The 26,609-nt window shown below is 49.6% G+C and overlaps 2 protein-coding genes across 3 annotated transcripts in view; both read left to right on the plus strand.

The window, feature by feature from the left end:
- Window positions 1-2,922: 2,922 nt before the first annotated feature.
- LOC115908295 (SRSF protein kinase 3-like) lies at window positions 2,923-15,388 on the plus strand. The gene is made up of 13 exons (XM_030956780.1): window positions 2,923-3,540; window positions 4,247-4,321; window positions 5,777-5,878; window positions 6,037-6,145; window positions 6,679-6,766; window positions 8,919-9,006; window positions 9,255-9,361; window positions 11,243-11,405; window positions 12,615-12,700; window positions 13,116-13,223; window positions 13,646-13,715; window positions 13,798-13,890; window positions 15,122-15,388. The coding sequence occupies exons 3-13, from the start codon at window positions 5,833-5,835 to the stop codon at window positions 15,307-15,309; spliced, it is 1,146 nt and encodes a 381-aa protein (XP_030812640.1). The 5' UTR covers window positions 2,923-3,540; window positions 4,247-4,321; window positions 5,777-5,832; the 3' UTR covers window positions 15,310-15,388.
- Window positions 15,389-16,355: 967 nt separating this feature from the next.
- Window positions 16,356-26,609, plus strand: part of SETD5 (SET domain containing 5) — a 65,509-nt gene continuing 55,255 nt past the window's right edge. The window contains exon 1 of one of the 2 annotated variants that reach the window (XM_030956427.1): window positions 16,356-16,528. The gene's annotated coding sequence lies outside the window, so the exon portion shown is untranslated. The remainder of the gene's footprint in view (window positions 16,529-26,609) is intronic. The other variant, XM_030956426.1, reaches the window with a different exon arrangement.

Raw genomic sequence — 26,609 nt, forward strand, 5'->3', positions numbered from 1 at the left:
CACCCCAAAAAGCTGAGTAGAGGAAAGGACTGCTGGGTGGGAAAAAGCCAATACAATGCAGGTTAGTAAAGCCCATTCCTTTAGGGACTGCAGGAGGAGATTCCTTGGTTTGAGGCAGGTGCAGGTATAGTGGTGGGGTAGCATTGTCCCCTTGTGTGTTGTTGGACGGACTTTCTACCCTAGGAAACAAGGCCTGGTTTGTGGCCTCTCCAACTTGCTCAGCGTCTGCCAGAAGCCACAGACACTCTGCTGGATTTCTGGCTCTACAGACTGTCAGTGTGTGCCCCCATTTTTGCAGAATTATCTCTGCACTTTCCCAAAACAGAGTGGCTTGAGGCTTAATTCTCATTCCACCTCCCACTGGTATCCACATTCTCCCTGCTTCTGTGTTCCTGGATATTGGAAATCATCTCCTTTCTCCAAGTGTATCTGTGAAAGTCTACTTTTATTAGACTGATGATCGAGATGTAAAAATAGAGCTAAACATAGGTGTTTGACTGACTTAACATGTTCAGCTTGTCCTTGCATGGCTGGGCAGGACACACTGCCCAGTGCAGGTGCAGTGAAGGTGGACAGCTGGTAGTGCCCTCCTCCTCCCATCCATCTGTCCTCAGCGTTGTAGATACCAGCATCCTGCTCCCTGGGGACACACACTGAAGGTCCTCACTGGGATCAGCTTGGGTGTTTAGGCGTGGCCCCTCTTATCTCCGTCCGTGCTCCTCTCCTGTGGCAAAATCCGTTTCTGTGGCAGGGTTCTGTTGCATTTAAATTTGCACAAAACAGGTTTTATTATGAAATCCCCTATTGCAGGGAAAAACTTATTTATTTATTCCTCGTGATCCTTCCAAGTTCTTTCCAGTCTCTGCCTGATTCCACAACCGACCGGACATTCCTTGTCAAGGACAGAGAATCCTGTCTGGATGTTCCTGTTTGCTCACAGGTAGCAAGTTCAGTGGGCACCAGCAGAGAGAGCCCTGCTACCGCAGTCTGCTGTGGGACACAGGGATGTCACTGCTCCAGTGGGACTCCCAGGACCTCGAGGTTCCCCAGTGGCAGGCACACAGCTTTATTTAGTGCTGTGGTCAGAAGGAGGGACTTGCTTTTGCCATGGTCTGGGTGAAAGGCTGAGAACTGATCAGTGTTAAGATAAACCTCTGTTAGTGTATTTGAATGTCTCTCCCTTTGGCTCGATGAAGCACAGCTGGTGCCCACGTGATGTAGATGTGAGAGCTCCTCCTTTCATCTGTCTGGTGGCAAATTTAGGCTGTACCTGAAAGCTTTTTTATTTTGGTAGAAATGGTGGCTGATTTTTTTAAATGAAAATAGAGGGCTCTTGGATGCTGCTGCCTTGGTGAAATGCCATCTTTTTCAGGGCGTGCCCTGGTTGCAGCAAGATGCTTTTTTGTTGTTGTTGTTGTTTATTTCTATTTTTTTCTCCTTTTTTTTTTAATGTGTGCCTTTCTTGTGGGGATGGTTATTTTGGTTTCCAGAACACCCAAGGCATTTGCTCTTGTAGTCTTTTTCCTGGTCTGTGTCGTGGTGACTCTGCTCTGTCCCAGCCTTGTGACTTCGTGTCTGTCTGTCTGTTATGGTATGGCCTGACCTGCATTTATGCCCTGCCACACCTTAGGTTCTGCTCAGAGCACCCAAGGTACTGTCTTTCTCAAGTTTGAATTAATAATTAATATAAAAAGCTTGAAAAAAAAATCTGAATTTTGTTACATAGTGTAATAACTGTTTGTAGATACTGTTCTGAGATGTAGGAATCTATTGGTGATATAAGAGGTTTTGTCTGTAAATAATCAGTTTAGAGTCAAAATGATTTTAATAAAGAGAATTCTTACACAATAATTCAATAAATTTTAATATACAACCTCTGTGTCATGCTGGTATTGCATGATGATGCAATTACACAGAATGTAGTTGCCTCTTTTTCTTCCTAAGTTGAAACCGTACTCTGAAGCACCAGGACCCAGAAGCTGTGTAAGGAGTGAGGCTTTTCCCTCCTCCCTAGGCTGTGTTTCTTCAAGATAACCTTGTGCCACCTTCCACCTGCATCCCTCTGCAGTTTCCAGAGCTCAAATACCATTCCTGCCCACAGGAGTTGGCAGCCTCCCTCCACAGTCTTGGGCTGGCCCTGGGGCCGCATGGTGCCCTGGCTGTGGTCTCTCACTGTGGGTAAGGGTTGCTGAACCTTCATTGTTGTCACTGTTGGTCACTGTTGTCCACCAGCATGAGGCAGAAACTGGTGCTCCTGATTTACCAAAACAACTTAATTCTTAAATGAATTTCACAGTTCTTCCCAGACAGCAGTCTGGCTCCTGGCCCATCTGTCCTCTTTTCTTGCCTCCCCTTCCTTTACTAGCAGAGTTTTGTACAGTCTGCTTCTCCCCCTCTTTTAGTCCCTGCTCTCTGTACTCTGTGTTTCCTTGTTGCCTTTTAAGGGGTCACAAGCCACTTGTCCCCTGCCTGCTGCCCCACAGGCCTCAGCGCCCGGCCTGGCGCAGCCTCTGCCCCCTCCCTCTGTATTTTTAGTGCAGGGAAGGCAGGTGAGAGCAGAGGGGCACAGGCAGGGGGAGAACCACTCTGGGAGGCCCTGGCCTGGGTTTGGCAGCCTGGAGCTGCAGCAGAGCTACTGCAGGCAGGGTTAACCCTTTGCTGCAGGGCTGGGGCCTGCTCTCCACAGCCTCAGCCAGGAAACCCGAGCTGTGCGAGCCCAGGGCCCCCGTGAGGGGGAGGCCAGGCCGTGCCCAGCGCCGCTGTGAGGCTGCAGCTTGTGGCAGTGAGGGAAAAAAAATGTGATTCTTACTGTGTGTGGCCTTTTCCTCCCCTGTGTTGTGTGGTGCTGGGATGCTCGTGTCCCCCCAGGGCTGTGGGGAGGATACTGCTGTGCTTGCTCTCCAAGAGACAGGAACAGGGGAAGCAGGGGCTCTGTGGCCACCAGCACCATGCTGTGATGGTGTTGACTCTGCAGGCACTGCTGGAGAGGCTGAGGTTCCTCAGGTCTGGCAGTGTGGCACACGGGCTGGTCTGGGAGCAGGGATGGCTCTGCCAGGCAGAAGATGGTGCCGCAGAGCATGTCCTGGTGACACACTGCTGGGAGCAGGGGGCAGAGTCAGGCAGCCCCACGGTTTCTGGCAGAGCAGAGGGGGAGGATTTCTCTGTTTCCATCTCGGTAGAGCTGTGAATTTCCCGCTATAAATAGTTGCTGTGGAGACTGTGAATCTGCAGGCTGACAGGCCTGCTGCCAGGGAGGCAGGGAGAGGCCAGCAGTAAAGTGAATCCACCGCAGCTGTCTGAGGTCTCCTGCTCTCCCAAAGCCAAGGTTGTTCCCAGAAGTGGTGTTGTGATCTGATACCCTGCCCCACTCCTCACCATGTCCATCCAGCGATGCAGAAGTTTGGTGGGCTCAAGGCCATCCCTCCTGGGGCAGTGCAGACTAAAATCAGAGCAGGACCAGCTGGTATCTCACTTTGGAGAGCTCCAGAGCGAGCCAGATGACAAAGGGAATGGCGTGTCCTACCCGTGAGCTGCTGCAGGGTGAGTCTATGCTGGGCCCTGGGGCTCAGAGCCCTGCTGGGGCTGGTTGTGTGCTGCATGCTGTGACTTGCAGGGATGCTGTGCTTAGCCAGGGCTTGTAGGTCTGTGGTGGTGCAGGAGCTGAAAGTGTGTATTGCTCTGGTGAGTTCTGCCACTCCAAAGGTCCAGGTGTCATAAGGCATGACTGGTGTTGGGCAGGTCTGTACACTGTTCTGTGCAGGTTGGGTGGAGGAGTCCAGGCCAGATGTGAAGCATCTCTCCTTGCCCATGGCTCTCACAAACCAGGCAGGAGCAGTTCTTGGGCTGAAGTCCTCTGAGCTAGTCCAGGCCTGCAGCAATTCAGTGGGTTCTGCACAAAATAGTTGGAATGACAAAAGCAAAATAAGTTGCATTTAATGTGAAAGTGTCAAGAAATGACGGATTAAAAGCACCAATTGTCCTTTATCACAAAGCTTAGAAAAAGTGCATTTCACTTTCCTGTACCAAGTTGCATAGCAACACTCTTCATTTTTTTGCCAGTGCTTCCATCCAGAGAGGGTGGATGGAGGTAAATCTTGCATGCCTGAGGACAGACTTGGCTTGCCTCTGCAACAGCAAGGCCACCAGGGCCTGAACTGCCCAAAGGCTCCATCTGCCCTAGGGCTGAGTCTTACACTTTGGGTCTGCCTCTGGGTCCTATTTTCTGACTGAAGTCTCCTGTCACCAGAACACTCCACCAAGGGAAGAAGCTGTTGAACTCCCATCTCCACACACCCATGAGTTCTCCTTTGGCAGGTGAATGGTAAGCTGCATGATTAAAGCTTGCTTGCTCTCAGCTCAGGCCCTGCTGTCCTCATGATGTGAGTGAAGAAGACTCAGGCAGATGCTGGTGGTGCAGGAGTGTGTGAGGGTTCTGATCAGCTCAGTCTGTGCACAAATAAGGAAAATTTTGATTTCAGTTCTGTTTCATAGGTGAGATGTCAGGGAGCATTTACTGTAGAGAGTGGCCATGCAGACATGCAGCATCCAGGGGGTTTATAGACAGACTCATTCTGAACAGCATAAATGCAAGGGTTAGAGGTGTAGAAATGTGAGGAGGGGGAGGCATTTTGAGCTCCTTTCAGACTTCTGTGCAGGCATGAGTAAACAGAGTAACCCTTGCTGGGTGCCCAAAGGCAGGCTGTGCCTCTGGCTGCTGTGCTGGGAGAGGAACATCAGCACATGGAAAGAAACTTCAATGTTTTGAAAAGTCAAAACATTGAGTCAAAACAGGTGCTCTGTCTCAGCAGCTGGAAGATGTTACAGCTCCAGAACAACTCCCTGCCACCAGCACTGCTAGCCCTCTATAACTATTTCTGAAAATCTTCTGGTTCAGATGAGTTCTTAGCTTTAGCAACCTGATTTGGAGTATTTAAAGTTCAATATTTCTACCTGTGCTAATGCTCCATGGGCATTACTCTCACCTGTCTCGAGCTCTGACAGTGTGTGTTAGCCTGAAGCTTCAGCTGTACAGCAAGTGACATTTCCAAATTATGAAAGGCCGGGTTGCAAGTGCCCCAGCTACTGTGGCTTAAATCTGTATTTCATTAGTAACAAGGGCTCTGGGCTGCTATTTCAGGTGACCAGTACTGAATCCAGTCCTACCTCAGTGCTGCAGCACTGGGGGACAGCAGTTGGATCAGTCTGTGTTGTCTTGGTGTTTATGCTTTGGACTGTCATAGTAACAAATCCCAGGAGCAGCCCCTTGCCAGGATGTCCTGTGGCCTTGCTGGGATGTCACAGGGTGGTCAGTGACAAACCCGTGCTCCAGCCCCAGGGCTGGACAGAGGGCAGAGGAGCAGCCCTGTAGTGTTTAGAATGCAAGTCCTGTTTCACACCCCTCTGGAGCAGGAGCCTTCTCCTGCCAGCCAAAGCCCAAATTCCCTCCTCAGCCAGGATGGGGGTAGGGAGGGGGTGCTTTCCCTGGCTGTGGGAGGGGATCCCACAGACCCCGCTAAGCCCCTGAAAATACACACTAGGAAACCTGAGACTCCCACCTGGCCCTGGCCTGGGACCAGCCTGCCAGCTTTCCTCTTCTGAACTCTTAAAATAATCCCTTGTCTCCCTGAAGTGCCAAAAGTGTTTGTAACAGCCTGACTGCGAGAGCTGCTGAAGGGAATGGGAAGGAAAGGGGTGAGGGCACAGCGGAGGTATGGCCACCCTGCAGCTTTCTTGAAAGGAATAAAGTGCTGAAGCTCACACTGGCCATGTCCCACAGCTTGGTGTCCCAGTGCATCCATCCCCTTGTGCCAGGACCTGCCTTGCTCCAGGGCCATGGAGGAGCAGGTGCAGCAGGAGATGCCATCAGCCCAGCACACAGGTCAGTCCTTGGCCATGAGGCTCCAGAGATGAGATCATGCCAAGCTCTTCCCAGGCTAGAGGAGGCCACTGGGACCTGTCAGGCTGTCCTCAGCTGCTCCTTCAGTCTAAGAGCATTTAGAGATGTCATTAATATCTCTTGGTGATGGTTTTCCACAGGAGGCCACTATCCCATGCAGGAGGGAGAGGTGTTCAACACACAATACCAGGTGCTGCACAAGCTGGGATGTGGCACTTTTGCCACTGTCTGGCTGTGCCAGGACATGAGGTGAGGGGCTGAGTGCCATCCAGAGAGGTGGGAAAGGGTGGCTGATGTCCTGGGCGGGGCTGGGGCTGAGTGCCATCCAGAGAGGTGGGAAGGAGTGGCTGATGTCCTGGGCGGGGCTGGCCCCTCTTGCAGAAACAGCAGAGCACAGTCTGGGAACATGCCAGGAATCCCTGAGCACAGGGAAAACCTGACAACAAGATCAGTGGGGTGCAAGGAGCAGAGCTGGTTCCCAGAAATCAAAAAATGTAAGTGAGATGGGATCAGCCCTTGCTCTACATTTTCTTTTCTTGTTTAGACCCTGCAGTATCCATGTTCTTTTTCTCTCCAGTCCCTTGCTGGTCCCTGGGGCAGTTGTGCTGCCAGATGCCAGAGTGAGGGATGCCCATGGGCCTGGCATGCTGCAAACCAAGGCCAAGGGTGCCTGCAGAAGGGCAGCACCTTCCCTGAGGGGCCCAGGGCTGGCTGACTGGCAGGAAGGGAAGTGCTGCTGGTCAGGGCCACTGACTGGATGACAGCTGTGGTTCATTTCCCAGGAGGAAGAAGCAGGTAGCTGTGAAGGTTCTGAAAAGCAGGGAAGGCTTTGCTGAGAGTGCCCAGGATGAGGTTGCTTTCCTCCGCTGTGTAAGTGTATTCTGTGGGTCTGTGCTTTGCTCCAGCGGGTGGCCACTGAGTTCAGGTTTGAGTATCAGCCTCATCATCCCCTCTGCCTGCAGGTCTCAGTCCAAGGAGCTAGGTGGGGAATAGGGAAAAAAAAAAAACCACAAAAGCTGGGGAATTAATAGAAATCACTGGCCTCTGAAACAGGAATTTTCTCCTTCCTGCATCATACTGGGATGTGTCCCACTTGCCCTGTCAGCCCATTTCTTTTAGCTGAGGCTGAAATCCAGCAAAAAGGAGGAATCTGCAGAATGATAAGATGGATAATCAACAGAAGAAGGTGGTAATGCTCTTAAGCAGGAGATGGGAGCATGTCTTCTGTACCTGTATCATTCACAGAGGAACATCACTCAGAGGACATTGCTGTATCACAACACTGATACTGAAGTAAAAGGAAATATCTGCAATAGAAAAAGATACGATGCACCAAAACATCATAAACATCTGAAGTCAAAAAGCTTCTTCTGGCCTCTGCTAATAGAGGTGATAATTAGGTGCCTGTATCTGGGTTGTAGCAAGTTGCCTTTGAAGTTGGCTTGAACTGCTAGTTCTTGAAGGCTTGTGGTTACAATTCTTCAAGTTTGGTCAAATACAAAGTTACATCAGCTTCAGATGAGTAAAAGCTATTAAATTCTGCGTTTTAAATTACTCTGTGGCCTTTCTCCAACAGGTTTGAGAAAGGTTTAGTTAACACCTGTAAATCTGTAGGCCCTATCTAAAAGATGAGCCAGATGCAGTGATGCAAGAGGAAGTACCAAGTGGCACTAATTTAATGTAATCAGAGGGCCGCTTTTCCATGCATCAGCACAACCCTGTGTAGAGAGTGAGCCTTACCCCTGATTTATTATTAATTCTGAGAGACATGCCTGCCCATTCAGCAGCACACAGCTGTTTCCCGAGGCTTGTTCCCACCAGCAATGGGGCTTAGTGCCTGCAGAGCTGCCAGAAGAGATGATCTGCTCTCTGCTTCCAGGGCTGCTCATTTCTGTTGTGGCAGAACAAACCTTCTGGCACTGGTGCAGGTGGATCTGGCCTCTGCAAAATGAACCAAACCAAAACTCTCGCAGTTGTGGCCATGAAGAGAGAAAAAACAGCATGAATTGCTGTACCAGGATAAGTGTTCTGGGAGAGCAAGCCCCTCGTGCTCCTTGTGACACAGGTGTGTGGTGCTGGGGGTGCTGTAGCACCTGTGCCTGGAGGTTCACTCAGCACAGTACCCTGGGCCACCAGCACATGTTCAGGTGGGTGTCAGGACAAGCTGAGCACACGGTGCTGCTCCCACTGAATGCTCCCCTGGCCTGTTGCAGTTTCTAGCTGCAGATTTCTCGGGCCAAGGATGATGTTTATGTGGGCAGGAATTCTCAATGGATTCACCTTGAACCCTTGCAAGCCCCTGTGAGATTCAGTAACCACAGCCCCTGTAAGAAGAACTGTCCCCAGTCACCCATGTGCTGTGTGAAGAACCATCTCTGCTTTGTTCTTGGACCTACTACACGCTGGGTTTGAAGAGCCCTGGCTCTAATACAAAGATGTGTTCACCTCCTCCACTACCCCCCCCATATCCTATAGATCACTTGCCCACAGCCAACCCTTTTCCAGCACAAAGAAGCCCCCTTCACTGGGTTCTTCCAGATGTGGAAGCTGCTCTCTACCCTGATAAGACAAGTAGCATTTGAGTGGCCAAGGACAGCCACAATGTCTCTGCCTCTCTGCAACCCCTTGAGGGAAATTGCCAAAGGGCTGGTGTGAGGCAGAGGAAATGGACAGCCACTGATGCTGGGAGCAGGGAGCTGTCTTCTTGGGGGAATCCCCTTCCAGCACAAGCAGGAGACCTTTCTGGGTCTGCCTGGAGAGAATAAGCAGCAGGAAATGTGCTAAATACTATCAGCAGGATTGGTGTGAGTTGTTTTAACACTGTGAATGTGATGGTCCCACCTGGTCAAGAGCAAGACAAAACATGCAGAAACTCATTCCTGGTTTTTCTGATGTTGTTTTCATGGGATTTGTCACAAAGTGCCAGAAGAGAAAGTCTGTCAGGCAGGATAAAACAGGTGCAAAGTGTCTTTGTGCACATATATGTCTCTGATTGCAGCTTTCTTGGAATCCTCCCCCTCAGGTAAGCTGCATGAAGAAAAAGGACCTGGCAGGAGAAAACATCATCTGTTTGTTAGACGACTTCAGAATGATTGGAGAGAATGGTTTCCATATCCTTCTGTGGAGAGTGTTTTTCTGGGCCTGCAAAGCCTGGGCTTGCCTTGGAGAGCCACAGGATGGTGTAAACCTGAGTGCTGTGCTGCCTTGAGGAGATGGAGCAGGGCTGCAGCTGGACCAGGGCACATGGGCATGGCTGGAGGGGAAAGGCTGAATTAGGAGGTATTTGGTTGCTTTGGTGAAAGGCAAAGAGGTGGTGGTAACACCTTTCCCTGTTAGTGAATCCCTAACTCTTTCCCACATGCTTGCCTGGTATTTGAGGTGCTGGGTCCTTCCATTCGATGTCTGATGGGAAACTACACAGCCCAGGGACTGCCCTTGCCTTTTGTGAAAAAGTCTTTACAGCAGGTGAGAACTCAGCTGCAATCAGGCAAGGGTGCCAAGGGGCTGTTGGCTGCAGAACATGCCACATTCTTCCTCCCAAGGGGAAGGACTTGAGTGTTACAGCCTAAGCCTGCAGCCTCCTCAGGTTTGGGAAGGAGTCAGGGCCACAAAGTGCCAAAAGCCTGCAGATGTACACCAGGGAGTCAGGGCTGGCACTTCTGTTCCATCAGCTCAGTAATCATTGGGTTCTCTGCTGCTTGGAGAAGTTGCAGGGGACAAACAGCCTGCCATAGTTCTATTTCTTGTGGGCAAACCATCTCTGCCCTCCTGCTGCCCAGAGAAGTCCCCTCTGGCAGTAACGCCAGACTGCTGGCATTTGCCTTGGCATCCAGCTGGGGGTAACACTGTCAGCTCCAGCAGCTTTCCACATGGTACCACTGAAGGCTGCTTAAGGTCTCCCTCCCATCTTTACATGAATTTCTAAATTGCTGAGTTGGTCAGCTGGTTTTCTTTCCACATTGAGGTTTCCCCGTGCAGAGCCAGCTTTTCCTTCATCCCCTGTAAGGATATGTTGTGCCTATTTAAAAGATGGTGAAAAATGAGTTTCTTCAGGGCTGGCTCTGCTTAAGGAATGGGAAACCTGAGTGAGGCCTCAGAATAGTTAAAATTACTTGTTGCCTCTTGTGCTGAGATTCATCAGAAGTCTGCACACTTGCCAAGATGAAGATTTGCTACCCTGATTCCTGTGCCCTTCTAGGGATACTAAGAAAGAAAATTGCTTCCTCCTTCATCCTATTTTCTATAGTAGCCTCTCCTTTGTCTAAAGAAGCTCCACTAACACCTGAGTAAGTTACACAAAAATGTAGTGGTATTACCTCTGTGCTCCATTTCATAATCAGGCTTTTGCTTGATTATCTGCTCCAATTGTAAAATCTCAGTTCTGTTTGCCCCCTTCAGATCAGCACCGGGGCAGTATTTACTTCTGATTCATTCCAGTTTAGTTATTTAAATCTTTCCCCACATTTCACAGTTACCATTTAAGGCTGATATTTCCCTGGGGCTGGTGTTCATCCCAGAATAGAATTTGATAATACAGAGAATATTTACCAGTCCTTTATGACTGACCAGAGTGTTAAAAAACAAACCTAAACCTCCCCATAGCCTTTTCTCTGTTACTGATTTCTGATAATGAGTGTTCATTTCTGGTAGGTGTTGTTTATCTCTCCCCCATGACAGGCCAGGCTCTCCCTGCTGCATCCCAAGCTGTTCTTTCCCTACATGGCTCTCCTGCAGGGCCCTGCAATCCTCTCTCTGCACTCATGGTCTCTCCCCCTCCTGTCTGTGTTATCCTGTGTCTTCTTCTTTCCTTGTATGATGGGACACCCTCCCATGCCTGTCATTGACACCAGTTCCTTTACATGTCACTGTCATTCAAATGGAAGTTGGGGGCTGGTTATAATCAGTGGCAAGGCACAGAGGTCTCAGGACGAAACAGTCATCCAAACAAGAATGTTTTTCAGGAGAAAGTTCAGCTTTGTAATCATAATAGCCTCCTCATAGCCCCCTCCCTCCTCCCTGGGCTTGCCCGTTTGTGCTGGTATCTGTGGATTGTCACACTGCCTTTTGCTGTGTGTCACCCCAAACAGCCCTTTCCTCACTGGGCTGTCCAGGCCTCCACTTGCTCCTGGGGCTCTGCTGTTGTGTGGGGTGATGAAACCCTTGTGCCTGCTCCCATAGGCCACCCCAACAGGAAACCTTTTATTGCCAGGAGTTACCATCAGTGCCCAGACTGTCCCTGACCTGCACTCCCGCTGTGCCCACCTGCTCTGGGGGGAGACAGCTGGGTCAGGAGAGGCAGTGGGGACCCTGCCAGGGCTGGTGTGACAGTGCTGCCTCCTTGGCCAGGTGCTGGCAGGGCTGCACTTCCTGCACAAGTGCTGCCGCATCATCCACGCAGACATCAAACCGGAGAACATCCTGCTCTGTGGGTGCAGCAAAAGGCTCCAAAGGCTTCTCATGGCTACACTCCACTGCGACCAGGGAACAGGAGGGAGGCTAAAGGGAGCAGGTGAGCACTCCAGGGCTTTTTTAACAAAAATCAGACTTAGGTGTTTATTGGCAGGAGAGAAATGAGAGGCAGCAGGTACAGATGCCTTAGGAAAGATTCACATCTCCTACAACAGCCAGTACAAAACATGACAGCCAGTATAAAACATTATAGCCAGTTTATGCTGCTGAAAGGCCTCTCCTTTCTCTGCTTAATACAAACACCAGGCTGGGCTCAAGGCACTTACAGAAGTGTGGTCCTGCAGGTGGGTTTGTGTGAAGGACAACTGCAGGTCACAGATATCTGTTGACAGCCCCACCAGGACCTCGGAGCTCACTCTCAATACTTTAGGTACAGGACAGTTCCACCTGTCTGATGTTTTCAGCTGCTGAAAGGTTTACATACAAAAAGGCTTGATCAGAAAGCTGTATGACACTCCTGCTCTTTATTTCCCTCATTTCTGAGGTTTGTGGGAGACTTGTATGTGCTGCTAATCTTCAAGGCCTCCTGAGACATAATTTATGTGCACAGAATGGTGTGAATATTGAATAAGATGTAGGGCCGGAGAATTTCACGAGAGATTATCTCATCTCCCAGCAATGAGACCTTTCATATTATCCTTGCACTGTGTTCTCCTGTGAGCATTTCTCCCATGACAGTGTTGTTTTGTCTCTCAAACTCTGGGGCAATCAGGAATGCTAAATTAGTGACCGAGTCTTTTGCTTGAAGCAGAAAAGCACAACGTTAAGCATAGGCTGACAGCTCACTGTAAGACACTAAACCAGGAATTACCTTTTTCTGGAATCATATGGAAGCGTAACCTCCACATTGCTTGCCAAGCAGGCTGTATCCAAGGCCTGTGACAGCCAGGGTTGCTGAAGGCTGAGGAGAAATTACAGATGTTTTGGTTCTGACTGGTGCTCTCCTCTGGGCCCACAGTAATTTAACCTTAGTGCTAGAGGAACCCTGCAGCAGGACAGGAGCATATGGTCACACTGTTCCACTCCAAGCTACTGTTCTCCCAAACATTCTCTTATGTTTTTACTGGATACCAGGTCTTTTTTTGTGTTCCTTCAAAAAAGAGGGGTGCCATTTGATTTATGATAAAAAGTATTTAGGAGCTTTTAGGACGAGAAACTTTAAGGGAAGGCAGACATACCTCTCCTGTGGTAAGTGGTGTGCACCTGCTGGTTCAGAAAGACCTGATTTCTCTTTGTCCTTTCCATCTAGGAGGTGATCTTGGCAATCAGTTGGAAGAATCTGATTTAATGAGCATAGAGGTGAAAATTGCAGATCTAGGAAGCGCATGCTGGACAGTGAGTCTGCTCCAAGTCTCAATCCCATGACAATGTGGGATGCTGTGTGCTTCTTTCCATCCCACACTGTGTGTCTGTCTGTCCCTTTACAGCTGAACAGCTACTTCAGAGATGCTGATATTGGGGGGTGTTGTGTTTGCCACTCAGCTCAAGCTGTGCACAGTCTTCCTGAGAGCCACTATCAGTTTTGGATGTTTCTCCAGCTTGCAGTTAGTCCCTACAATTAGAAATGTATAACCATGTTCAGTGTGAAATGGTGGGAGGTAGATTCCCACTGGTGTCAGTGGGGCCAGGAATGTGCTGGCTGTGCCCTGAGCTGAGAACACACATTCATTTGTGTCCCCAATGTCCTGTCACTGCACAAGAAGCTTGTGACCACCAGTGTTGCTGGTTTAAGGAGTTGTTTCTGTTTTAGTACAAGCCTTTTTCCAAGGAGATACAGACCCAGCCGTACCGGGCCCTGGAAGTGCTCCTTGGATTAGACTACGGCACCCCTGCAGATATCTGGAGTACAGCCTGCCTGGTAGGACTGGGGACAACACTGCCTGCAGGGGAGGGGACAGACCTGACCTGGCCAGGGCAGCATGTCCTTGGCATCCACCTATCCATGTAAAGAAATCTTCCTTTCTGAGAAGGCAGAAGGGGCTGTTGGCACTCATTCATTTTAGGGCAAAAGTCTGCTGCTGGTACAACCCACTCCTAATTTAGTTTAAGCTCTAAGGCAATTCACACTCCATGAAGATTAGCTCAGAGGCTTGCCTGCATCTGGCACATGCTGCTTTTCATCCTGATGGAGCTAAAGGTGTTGTCTCACTGTGGTACAGATCAAGCCAGTGTATTTCCGCATTTTAGGATCAGTTTTGTGTGATAAAGAGGGCAATATCAGTTAGTGGCAAGAAAAACTCCAATACAATTAGTGAATTAACAGTGCTACTCCATTTCTAGGCTTTTGAAATGGCAACTGGAGAGTGTCTATTTGATCCTCAACCTGGGAAATACTTCTCCAGAGATGATGGTAGGACTGCTGAGTTTTATTCATTTCACTGACAGAAGTGTCACAGTCTGTATCTAAATATGTCTTCTCTCCCTCCAACTAGATCATGTTGCTCGTATTATTGAACTCTTGGGAAGAATTCCTCCTCAAATTGTTTTCTCATGGAACAAGTCAACAAAATTTTTCAGCAGGCCAGGTAAGAACTGGCATAAGGAAGTTTATTTTAAAAATCACTGCAGATCTCTGACACACTCCTACTCAGCTCATGCTGAACTCCTCCAAAAGTTACTCACACAATGCAGGCTACAAGCAGGGATGGAACATAAATGGAAATTTCATAAAGAGCAGTAACACTCCCTGCCCTGCCCTCTTTGCAATCCATGAGCATTCCAGGGATGAATGCAAAATTCTGAAAATGGTCATAGCAATGGAAAGCATTTCCATTCTTTCTCCTTTGGATCTGGAGAAAATGGAAATACAGACAGGAAACAGCTCCATGCCAAGAAGGCTGAAGAGTGTGTAACAGGCTGCACTTCACCCATTCACTGACAGAGAACGATGATGACCAGGAACAGGACACTCATATCTTTCCAATGTGGCTGCTATATTTAGTCTTCTGACCCAACTGCAACATCTCTTCTGTTTTATTCTTCCCAGTTCCTTTCCCTTTGACTCATGAGTCTTGAAACCCTTTGACCACAAGGCATCATATGACTCCACCCTTCTGCAATGTGGCCTATCATCCTTCTCTGCTATCATGCTTACCAGCCTACCCACAGTTCATTCAGTGCTTAGAACTGGTCCCAGGCTGGAATTTAACAAGCATCTCCCTGCACATCCACATCCTTTGCTCACATTTATGTCTTCTATGGTGCTCGAAAGAAATGAGTCAAAACTAGTTCTACATTCACTCTCCCTGTGAACCAACCAGGCCTGACCACACATGCCTAACTTGACTCACTGTATTTACACCGTGCACTCCCCAGGACGAGGGTTGCTTCTCGCCCAGTCATACACTCTGCTGGGCCCCACAGAGCTGCCTCCACGTAACAAATTCAACAAGAGTCTTGCAGGCTCTGACACTGAAATAGCATGATGCATCCGGGTGCCTGTGGGCAGGCACAGGGTACAGGCAGCAATGGCTCTGGCATGGTTATTTTGGGAACACTTTGTGCACTCTTGGCACGTTCTCACCTAAGAAAAGCACTCAGGAACAGGGAGTCTGAAACACTAGCTTGAAAAGGTGGTTCCTGAGAAGCACCCGAGAGCCAAACCTGCAAGGGGCAGCGTAGGTGGAGCTTACAGAGATAATTCCAAGAAGAAGGCAAAGATCTTTCGGGATGCTTTGGGTTAATTCTGAGGCGAGGCGCGGCAGCCTCAGCCGTGCAGGTGTGACTGAGGCGCTGCGCCCACGCTGTTTCTGCCAGGCGCGCTCCTGCGGCTCTCCCGGCTCTTTCCCCGGAGCCTCCCCGGCATCCTGGCGGACCGGCACGGCTGGACACCGCAGGACGCGGCCGCCTTCTCCGCCTTCCTGCTGCCCGCGCTGCACTACGCGCCCGAGCGCCGCGCCAGCGCCGCGCAGAGCCTGCGGCACGCCTGGATCTCCGCACCGTGACCCGATCCGGCTGTCCCCGCCTCGCCGCACCGCGGGACCCACCGCAGCGACCGCACCGCCCTCCCGCGGGGGCGGCGGGGCCGGGCCGGCTGTCGCGGCGGGGCGGCTGCCCGCCCGCAACCCCCGAGCACCGCCTCTGCCGAGCGACCCGGGAGAGGGGCGGCGGCTGCGCAGCCCCGGCGTGATCCCGCGGCTCCCTCCGCGTACGGGCTCCACTCCCTTCCTCCCGCGGCCCTGCAGCGCTGCGGACCGCACGCATCGCTCACTGCGAGCGGCCGCAGACGCGGTACACGGGCACCGGAATCGGGCGGAGCCCCTCCTGCCCGGCTCGGCCGCCCCTCCTACCGCGGAGGGGCCGTCCCTCCGCCTCACTGCCCCGCGGCCTTTGTTCGGGGATCCTGGGACGGCGACCGGTCAGCTGTGAGAGCGCTAGCCCCGCCAGCCCGGCCCGAGCAGTGGCGGTCTGAGCCCCGGGCGGCTCCGCCGCGACCCCGTGACGGGACCCCTGGCCCAGCCCCCTCCCACTCAGACCCGCGCGCGCGGACGTGCCGCGCGGCAGGCCCCGCGCGCGCGCCGCCGCGCAGGCGCCCTGCGCCCCCCTCCGCCCAGAGCTCCAGCCGCCCCTCGCACCGCCCCTTCGTTCTGCCACGTGTCCCGACGCGGGAGTCGCCCCGCGCCGAGCGATCGCGCCCCGCCGGCCCCGCCCCTCGGCACGTAGCGCGGCTCGTCCGGCGGGCGCTGCCGCAGCCCGCCCGCTCCGCATCGCGTCGACGCTGACGGCGGCCGCTCCCTGCTCCCCGCGCCGAGTGGCAGCGCCGCGCGCCAATGTGGCGCCGGGACCGTGGGGCGCGCGGCGGGGCGGACGCGTGGGACCCAATGCAGCGGCGGCAAAGGCGGAGCCGCGAGGCGAGGTCGCCAATGGCGAAGACGGGAGGGCGGGGCTGTGGCGGCGGCGGGCGCCCCGGCGGGGCGGGACGCGGCGGCGTGACAGCCAACGGGGAGTGGGGTGGGCGTGCCCGGGGCGCCCCTGGCGCCGGCGCCGGGGATCCCCGTGTACCCAGTGCCGTTTCCGCCCGGCCCGGGGAGAAGCCGCCGCTGCCGCCGGGGAGGGGCCGCCGCTGCCGCGGCTGAGCGCTCGCTCTCGCCGGCTGCCCGGGACACGCCGTGGCGCCGAGCCGGGCCTGGTGCCGCGCAGGGGCCCGGGGAACGGGCCGGCCAGGTAGGCGCGGGTAGACGGGAACCGGCCGTACCCGGCGGCGGGAGGGAACGCTGGGGCGGGCGGCTGGGCGGACGGCCGCGGGGGCTCCTGCGCGGCCCGCGGCCTGACCCTCTGCTCTGCGCTGCCTTGGCAGCCCGGTCGGCAGCGCCCCGCCGTGCCCCCGGAGGCCCGGCCCGAGCTGACCCGGTCCGGCGCGGTGTGCGGGCATCATGGCGGGCCCGGCGGTGCGCGGGCTCGGGACGCTGGCGGCCGGTGCAGTGCCAGGGCCGGAGTTGGGGCTGGAGCGGCCGCGGGGCTTTGTCGGTGAAGGCGAGCGCCGGGGAAGCCCCGCTGCAGCCCGGCCTTCTCCGCGCCCCCGTGTCCTCGCATTGTCCCGAGGGGCCGCGAGGGTCGTTGTCCGGCTCGGGGCAGCCTCCGGGCTGTGGCTGCCCGCCCCGAACCGCCGGCCCCTCCAGGCCTCGGTGGAGGCGGTGTTTGACCTGCATTTTCTGCTTTCTCATGGTGCCCGCGCGGCGCCTTCCTCCGTAACCCCCGCTCCCGGCGCCGCCGGCTGCAGCGCGGATCCTCCCGCATTTCCTCGCCCGTCACCGCGGCCGGCGCAGGGGGGGTTCCCCGCCGTGCTGCCCGCGCCCCGGCCCCGCTCCGACCCCCGACGGCACCGGCAAGGTCACTGTCGACCGGCGGCTCGTCCTTGGGTGCCGGTGACCGGAGTTCACCGCCGGGCCGGGTGGGGAGCGGCGCCGGGCAGTGTCTCGCCGTCCCAGGGGAGGGAGAGAGGCGAGGCCGCGTGTGGCCCTGTGCAAGCGGGGGAAATGGGTGTAGCAGCGAGGGGGGGTTCGCAGCCCGTTCCCGGCCGTGTCCTCGTGTTCCTCTGACACCAGCTGAGATCCTGGCTGCACTGCTGGGGGGGCAGAGCGTGTTCTGCGGGGCTGGAGAGGTCACGGAGTGCTGCAGGGCTCCTGGGGCTGCTGCGGGCTCGGGCCATGATGTAATGAGAGCGTTGGGGGTACGGCGGGGCGAATCTCTCTCTTTGGGTGAGGGAAGAACTTGATGTTGGTGTCTGATGGTGTGCTGGTACATTATGGATTTCAGGCAGTTGCCCCCACCCTGGCTGGGTGTTGCTGCCGGAATCTAAATCCAAAAAAGGAATTTCTTATTTTTTTTCAATAATCAGAGATTCCTCTTTTCGCTTGTATATAGGAAATACTAGGATTTCTTTTTTTCTTCTTCTTGTGGTTGACCCAGGAAGTCATCTTGTTGCCGGCATTCAGGGTTTTTTTTTGCTGTAGAGGTGCAGGGAGGAGGGTGTTGCTGTGCTCTGGATCCTGTGGGTAAGCGTTGAAGGCAGTGACAGCAGCTGCTGTTGGCTCTGGAGCTCTGGTTGCTATGAGAAAAGCTTCACTAGACTTGGCTGCTATCTCCAGGGAAGGACAGCAGAGCAGCCTCCATTAGTGTGGTGGTAGAGGGATGGCTCACTCATGTACAGCAAAGGACTTTACTTTTTGGGCTGTTTCCACAGGCCTAAAGCAGGAGCAGGGATATATTGTGGTCCTGTGGGACAAAAATGTCCAAGGTGGGTTTCATCGCTGTTATTGAGTTAATGGAATTGCATTCAAGTGTGGGTTGGAAGCCCCAGGTTACCCTTTCCACATATTTTGGTCTGTGTGAAAAGTAGGGCAGCAAGAATTGATATGATCTTCCTGTGAAGTGAAGGCTGCAGTTGTGTCTTTTTTGAACTCCAGTCTCCTTTCCAGCCAGTAACAGAGCCAGATGCTTTTCTTATTGTTTGTATGTCTCCTTCCTCCCCTCCCAGCGCCTGGGCCCCACTTGCCTTATTGACTGGAATTTCTGCTGTGTGCAGTGGGTGTGTGCAGCAGACACCAGCCTGCTAGTGCTGAGGAGGGATTTTCCATTCACAGACCAGGGAACTGTCAAAATAAAGTCCCAACTCAACTTTAGGACTGCAAACAGAAAGTGGGGAGAAGAGTTTTCCTCTGCTGCAGAGTACAGTTTATTCTCTGAGCTTCTTACATGCTTTTAGGTCAAAACGTATAGGAAATGTTGCTCTGCTGTGGAATAGGGAGGTAAAACTCCTGTGGATAATGGGAAAGATTCCTCCCTTTCGGTTGACTCAAATGCTTGAAGGAACAGTTTGCAGGAGGCCATTTTTGACGTGACTCTGTATTGTGGAATCTGCCAGCTCCCATCCACACTCTGTCTGCCTGACTGCAATAGCTTCCTTTTTTTTTTTTTTAAAGGAAGAATGAGTGCCTTTCTTATCTGCTTAACTAACCATTTGGCACTGGCCCCTGTCTGTATGATACTGTGCTGTCGAGTTAGAGCTATCAGCATATTCCAGTTCGTTTGTTAGCAATGAAACTGTTAGTTGAGGTATGCAGCATGGGAATACATTAGCATTAGAAAACACTGCCATCTTTGTAAACTAACACCTATCATGGGGAGCCCCTTGCCCTGGCCTGAGTGACCCAACTCAGAATTACTGTGAGCTTGAAGCAAAAAATTCCAGGACCAGAATAATGTGAGAGATTAAAATATGCCCCTAAATCCGCTTGACTGGCAGCAATCATGTGGTAGATGCCAAACTCTGAGTAGCTTTTATATTTGAGGATCTGTAGCACACAAATTGCCTCACAAGGTGGGGGGAGCAACTTTTAACCCCCTAAAACACGTCAGTCTTTGGGGCTGGAGGTGTCATCTGCTGCCTGACCTGGAGTGACATGACACCAGTACTGAACTCTGAATTTTGTGAGTATGAAAACTGCTCCTTGTTTTAATGAAATACAAAAAGTGATCTTCATGGCCCTTTAGTCTTTGTTTACAGTCTCTCTGTAGGTTGTTTACTGTCTCTCTGTAGGTTATAATGGGAATTGGTCCATTGCCTCACATTCTGTTGGATAACTGGCACCGCTTTGACAAGGCCCTGGCTCTTCATTTTACTGTCAAATCCCAAGTGACCTGAAAGTAATATTCCTTAGCTAATGTTGTCTGATATTTCCCTACTGCAAGGTGGGGTGATGAAATCCCATGTATATTTGAATCACTTTTTAAAAAGAGCCTCAGTTACTGCAAGATTTTATTTTAAAACTAACAGGTCAAAGTTGAAAAAACACAGGAAAGGGATGGCATTGAACTGGAATCTCAGAATATGCAAAAGTTATGCTCTTTTTTCTGGAGGGAGAAAACCCAACAAGCAATCATGGGTTTAAATTTTCCAAATGTTCCTTGAAGGAAAAAAAAAACCAACATTTTTAATTCAAAGTTCCAGGTGCAGAGTGTGCAAGGGAGAACTAAATGTGTGATGTCCCAGACATGTAATTTGTTAATCTGTCCAGTCTATGCTTTCTCCCATTTTGGATGATCAGACTTTTACAAACTTGTGTTGAATGATGTGATGAGATAAAAATGTTTCTATCTCTTCTGGCAATATTAAAACAAACATAATGACTGTTCAGAGGTTTGAAAATTCAAAAATCATTGTTCTCATGACATTATTGCTGTATTACAAAAGCACATTTGTGTTTTTACTCTGGTGCTGCTTGTGTGTGTAACTCTGAAATTTTGCCAATGAAATGCTGTGTTGTGTGCAGTGTATGAGAAAGATTGCAATAGCAAACTGTTCTTCATGTGTACAAGATGTAGTAGCAGTGCTTGAGTTGAAATGTAAGACATGCTTAAGTGTATAGTGTGTAAGCTGTTAAGTCTCAGTTGCCCCTATGAAACTTCAGCTGCTATTTGATTTTAAAATAAAAATTGTGTTGTGTTTTACTTGTCTGTTTAGTTTTTTTTCCTCTTCCAAATTAAAAGAAAAATAGCTATGGGTATTACAGCTGTTACAGATTCTACAGCCAGTCTTTGGCTCCCATGACCAACTTGTGGCAAGAGTTAGCACAGTGAGTTTGTACTTGCATTGTTAGAGACGGGTTTGTATAAACCTGGCTTAACCTAAACCTTTTGCTTGTTGTGATCATGGAAAAAGCCCCAGACCATAAGGCAGCAAGAGTTCAGCATTTTGAAACTGTGGGAGCTGAGATTTTTTTTCACACTTTTTCCTTTTAATTCCTTATTGAAGTTGCTTGGGGGATCTTGGTTAGGGTTGGTTTTTTTTCCACAGGAATTGGTGGCAATTTTCCAGTATTCCTGTAGCAAATCAGCCGAGCTGCAGCCCCTGTCCCTGCTGAGCAGGGAGAATGTGCAGTGCTCCAGGCCTCCCTGCTGAGCTCACACAGGGGTGGGACTTGCTAAGCCGCTGAAATCGCAGCTAATGCCTGCTGAGCATGCTGAGAAACAGTTTTTCAACTGCTCCTAGTTTAAATTTTTTTTCTATAATTAGCAAAGATACTCTTTGTCTTGAAGGATGATCTATGGGACAAATCAGGAGGTTCTGGTTCATCGTCCCCCTTCCCCCCTCCCGAGCCAGTGGTGAAGTAGTATTTTCCTGTAACAAAAATAGCTAAAGAGATTTTTCCCTCACTTCAGCTGATGAGTCTGAACTTGAAAAGCTGTAGCCCAAAAAAAGAAACCCTCAGCAAATAATAGTCTTAATGCTAGTTTCTGTTGCCACTAGTCCTATAGGAGCATCAGTATGGTTCTTTAAATTGTAAATCTGTATCATTCTGATCCTTAAATCTAATTTAAATGCTGAAACAAGTAGAACAAACAAACTATATTTTAAATAATATATTTGAGAAATAAAGTATTTCTTGGTGAGTTTTATTTCCCTCCTGCCAGACATGCACAAACCCCAATTATTTTAATGAGCAATATGGGAAATATTCAGCAAAGTGTACTGATGTACTCAGACTTAAAGGTGGAAAAATGTGGGAGGATTTGTCAGCGGTTTGAGTGGCAAGCTTTTAGTGAGCGGGAGAAGTAATTTCTTTTGTGGTCAGGAATCTAATAGTCTCACATTCACCAAACATGAAGAAAAAAGGGGGGACTGAGAGAGAGGAACATAGAAGAGTGGCATTGAGAAATGGTCAGGAATTTGACTTTTAGAGTGAAGTTCAGAAATGATCTGTTGTTTATGCTGAAGTGTAATTCTTATAAACTTGATAACGTAGACAGGTCTTGCATTCCTCCCTGAGGGTCACAGAAGGGCTAAGTTTAGCAAAGGGGAGGTATCCCAAACACTCAGATCTATCTAGTTTTCAAGGCAGGAAACTTTTCTGTTTTCATCCTGTTCTAAACAAGCCTAGGGTTTGTTTTTTGGGTTTTTTTTTTTCACTTACAAGCAGCCTTTTGAGGCAGAACGTGAGTTAGCTTTAAAACCAAAATGCCCTAAAATATTTCAAAGTAATTTCATAGTAGAAAGGTCACGGTGCTTTTGATGTGTTCATATTTAGAACATGATTACAATTGCAATCATACACATTGACAAGAAGATATTGTCTGGATTTGGTAGCTGCTCATTTAGTGACTCAGGCCTATTCCTGTTGTCCTCACAGAACTCATACCAGGGTTTTCTTCTGCAGCCTTGCTGATTTACAGGACAAAATGTTTTCAGTGACCGTGCCAGCAACCTGGAAAACAGTTTGAAGTTCTTTCTGATTCTTTCTTTCTTTCTTGACTTTAAAGCAAGCAGTTTGAAATGCAGCTTGTTGATAGGGAAGGCGTGTGAGACCCTGCCACCGAACTTTTTAACAGAACATGCCTGCTGCTACTGATTCAGTAAAGAAAAAAAAAAAAGAAAAAAAGAGGATGCAGCTTGGAGTTTTAGTTCATTGGCATCAGATTATGTGGCCTCTTGGTTTTGCATGACTTTGAATCATGAAAATAAGTGGCAGAGAATTTTTGAGGATTATGTTGATGGTCATATTTGGATAAGGAAGCCCACATAAGACAGTATTGCTCACACTGTAGGACAGAAAGTTGCTTCTGGGAGCAGAATATGGGAGGTGCAGAGGTTATAGCTGGTGGAAGGATAAGACCAGGAAGACTGAAACTTCTCATTACAGCTCCAGGTAGTGCAGAGAATGGGAACAGAGGAATATTTTCAGTGTGGTCATGTTTCCCAGCGCTGCCTCTGCCCAAATTACATCTTTCTGGGAATGCTTTAAGTCAGGTTTTAGGACTGGAACCCCTGCAGGATGCTGGTGTGGAAACTGCTGCCAAGGAGCAGTTCTCAACTGTTTTTATGGGAGAGAGTGAGGAGGTGAGAACGTATCCTTGCTTGTAGGCAGGAAGGAGTACACTGGGAAAAGTTTGAGAGCCAGTGATTTGGGAAACTGAAGTGCCCTGGGGGTGCAACATGGAGCCCTTAAAATAGCATGCCTCAACCTGAGCTGCACTATCAATTTATAGATACTTGGAAGAGTGCACAAGCCTTTTGCATTTGTGTGGCCTTTAACTAAAGACACTAAAGCATTATTTGCTGTGTTTCAGTGGCATTGAATTGGAATAGCTTATAATGTTGCAAGAATGCCTTCAGTAACGTGGCTGTAGATTAGTTTTCACTACAGCTAAGATCTGGAAGCTTCCTGTATAAATACCTCTGAAGTGAACCTTTGAAGAAAAGATGACTGCTTGTTGGAGTTAAGTAGGCTCTGTTTGACTGGAGAGGAGACTGGCTTGCTGGTTCAAAGTTCTCTTGCAGTTTTATGAACTTGAGGATGTTGGGGTTCAAGATGGCCTGGAAGTTAAGAAGGAACAAGGATATTTGCAGGGTGAAAGTCAGGTTCTGAGCTTGTCACAAACTCGCTTTGTTGTGCAGTTCTTCTAATTTCCACCTCAGGCTGTGCTTGTATATGGAAATTTGTGTGTTAAACTGGAATGGGTGTTCGTGACACACAGTATATTCACTGTACAGCTTTGTGCAGGTTTTTGGTGCACAGCAGTGTTCTATGGCAGCTCAGGCTGACAGCCCTGTTCTTCCCAATGTCACCTTTGCCTCTCTTCTGGCCCATGCCTGCCCCAGTAGTGAACTATTCAGGAAGATTACCATTCAGAAAACAAGTGCATTTCATTTTTGAAAGGAAGAGTTTTCTGCTGGCTTCTGCCTGAACTGCTTGACTGTGGGGTCAGGTTAGCACCAGTGCAGGGAGGGATGGGGAGGCTGCGCTGAAGCCGTGCCAGCTGAAGTCAGCTTGAAACTATTGCAGAACTGCACCCTGCGAGCGAGGTTACTCCGGGTGAAGTTACATGAGACAGCTGAGCATATCCAACTGCTCTGCTGCTGAATGGGGGAAGTTTTGTTCCCCCTTGCTCTCTCGCCCAACGGGGAGTTCTGCCTTTTTTGCCTGCCAGCTCTGGTTCCTGCTGGATTCCTTTTCTGAACTCCTCCAGTTTGCTAACCCAGCAGAAAGCTGTGTTGGGGTTATTTTATGTTTTGGGTTTTGCTAGATTATTTTTTTGCCAAGATAGTGAACTGAACTGGCTCACTGAGAGACTTGTCAGGCATCCAGAGCCCTCACAAAATAAATAGGGGAGAGCATATGGGTGGAAGTGCAGAGGATGTGGTGGGGACCGGAGAAGGGGAACAGGGTCTCCGCCTTTTGGTGCCGCGCCCAGCACGGCCAGCTCAGGCTGTCCCCTGCAAGTTCACACTCCTCTGAAAGGAGAGTGAGCCACCATCCCTGCATGCTGACGAACCTGTGCCGGGTCCTGAGTTTGTGCCCTTGATCATTGTGTGTGGAGCGCTTTATGTAGACAAACCCTTAGCTCCCTGCTTGAAAATTGGTGATGTAGTCTTGCCTTCATCTGTTCTTGTTTGTTTGAGAAGCTGGTCAGATGTGAGTTTTAATGTAGGCTTGATCTGTGATGGTGGAGAAGTGTTACAGCCTAAACTTGGGGCTTAACTGTTTCAAACCAGCAAAATATTGTAGGTATACTGTTGCAGAAAGTCAGTACAGCTGAAAGCTGGAGTGATGGCTCATTTTGGAAGATGGCAAAAAGTTAATTAGTATAAAAATATTATGAATCTGTGTAAGTAAATGCACCACACAATGCTTCTTATATATATATATATTCATTTTTTTTTACCTCAGAATTAGAAAGTCTTTGTTTTGTATTTGCTTGCCAGTTGTTACGGGTAATGAAATATCAAGGTGCACAGAAAATTATAAATTACTGAAGATACACTGTCAAATGTATAAAAAAAGATCATGGTGTGAATTCCATATAACTTCACTGAAAATATAGAGTATGACTGGAACAACACAAAAATGTAATTCAGCCAAGGTCAGTTGCAGCAGAAACTTCAATCCTATTTCTTTAATATGGAAAACTTGGTTATAGCAAATTTGAAATAAAGCAATTGTCTGTGCACTACAGATCCTGTGTGCTGATCTGTCTGCTCACTGAGCTGAGGCTTTGTCTCATACCTAGTGAGACTACTTGGTCTAACAGAACTTGAGGCAGCATTTTGGCTGTTTGTGTTTGAATAAAGGTATTTAAATGTTAGCATGTCATGACATCTCCAAATGCGTATTGCTGTGCAAAAAAAATTCATGATGGGTGTGAGCAGTATGTCTCATAAGCAAGAAATCTCATCTGTTGCAAGGGCAATCTTTTATTTAATGAAAACATTTGCAAATAGCCCCAAATCAATCATTTTGCCATAAGGGAACCAAGCAGAGTGTATGTGCTGCCTTGTCTTTACAGCCGACAGCAGTTGTGAGTTTTTGCAGCGTGGAGCTGAACGCCCAGGTGAGCACTGGGGTGATGTGTCAGGAGAGCTCTGGGGACTCCATCTGAGTGCTTGTGTCTGCTCCCCACCCATGCCCCAGGCTAAGGACTCAGGCTTGGAACACATCATTTATCTGTGACAGGCTGGGCAGGAGGTGGAAAGTTATACTAGGACGTTGCCTTTTGGGGTATGCCATCCCAAATCTGTCTCTTTAGATATGTCTCTTATCAGTAGGAAGATCTCTGCTGAGGTTAAAGCTGTGACTTGTGAGATAGGCAAAGGAAGTACCTTAGCTCTGCCCTGCAGTGGTGCTGTTTGGAAGGGCTGTTTCTTGCCTGCTCTGCCTGAGGTGGGAGGCACTTGGATGCCCAAGTCTCAAGGCTGTTGGCATTCTTTTCACACCTGTGGAAATCACCATTAGTGCTGCTGAGAGTGGTGCTTGTTGCTTTCAGCTTAGCTCCTGAAACACTTGGAGCATGGTGTGGGTCACTCAAAAGTCAAGAAACTGAGCACAGAAGTGTTTGCATCTGACAATACAGGTTTGATCTCTGGTGGATTCTTTTTGGCCACTGCAGGTTCAAAGTATCTTTTATGAAATGTTCAGGTACAGAATTTGTAAGAAGATTAAAAACTCACAAACTGGGAAAATACTTTCCCCACAGGCTGCCATGGAACAACATAAGAGTTGAAATTGATGTGTCACAGTTCCTGTTTCCTGCTCCTGCATTTCTAAGTCTTACATGTGCAGACAGCAGTAATAAATTAATAAAGAATAAAGCACTAGCATGTTCTAAAAGTGAGACTATGCATTGAAACCTGCAGTCATTAGTTAAGCCTCTCTTGGGTGTAGCTTGGGACTGTCAGCTTGAGACTGGTCAGCAGAAATTTGTTGAATCACACGTGTTGAATCCCAGGGAGAATGAAATGGGATGTCCAAATGTTCATGTAAGTTCTCTGGTTTTTGCAGAACTGTATGAAAGTGTAACCAGGTTCCTCTCTGTGAAATCCTTCACTTGAAAATTTTTTTAACAGTTTTTAAACAGTGTCTCACAGCAGAGATGGATGGGGAGCAGGCTGTTCTTGTAAGCAAAGTTTGTAGCTTTCTGTTGCTCTTCCAGTGTCAGAATTTAGGCATCATTCCTTTTTCTGAGTAATAGTGAAGCCGTCTGTTCCCATGAGAGTCACTGGGCTGAGGCAATACTTGAAAGGAATTCTAAAATTTTCAGTTTCACATGAAGAGTAGGTTGTGAAGGAGGAAAAAAGTAGCTTTGACACATATTTAAAAAATGTTGGAAACTTTTTGCTGAAGTTATTGAGAGATGGTTGTTACTGAAATGGTACATGATTTTAAAATGTAGAAATTTGTCGTAAACAATTGGACTTTCTATGAAATTCTGTTAGTACTGAAAAGGTATCATTTAGCTTAGGTTAAAATCT

The sequence above is a fragment of the Camarhynchus parvulus genome, chromosome 12 (assembly GCF_901933205.1).
Source record: "Camarhynchus parvulus chromosome 12, STF_HiC, whole genome shotgun sequence".
In the NCBI taxonomy this organism is placed as follows: Eukaryota; Metazoa; Chordata; class Aves; order Passeriformes; family Thraupidae; genus Camarhynchus; species Camarhynchus parvulus.

Bases quoted from the DNA above. Each gene is read 5' to 3' on its own strand.
- LOC115908295 (XM_030956780.1), top strand. From the start codon at position 5,833: ATGGAGGAGCAGGTGCAGCAGGAGATGCCATCAGCCCAGCACACAG. The intron at 6,146-6,678 runs GTGAGGGGCTGA...TTCATTTCCCAG, and splicing joins TGGCTGTGCCAGGACATGAG to GAGGAAGAAGCAGGTAGCTG. The intron at 6,767-8,918 runs GTAAGTGTATTC...CCTCCCCCTCAG, and splicing joins AGGTTGCTTTCCTCCGCTGT to GTAAGCTGCATGAAGAAAAA.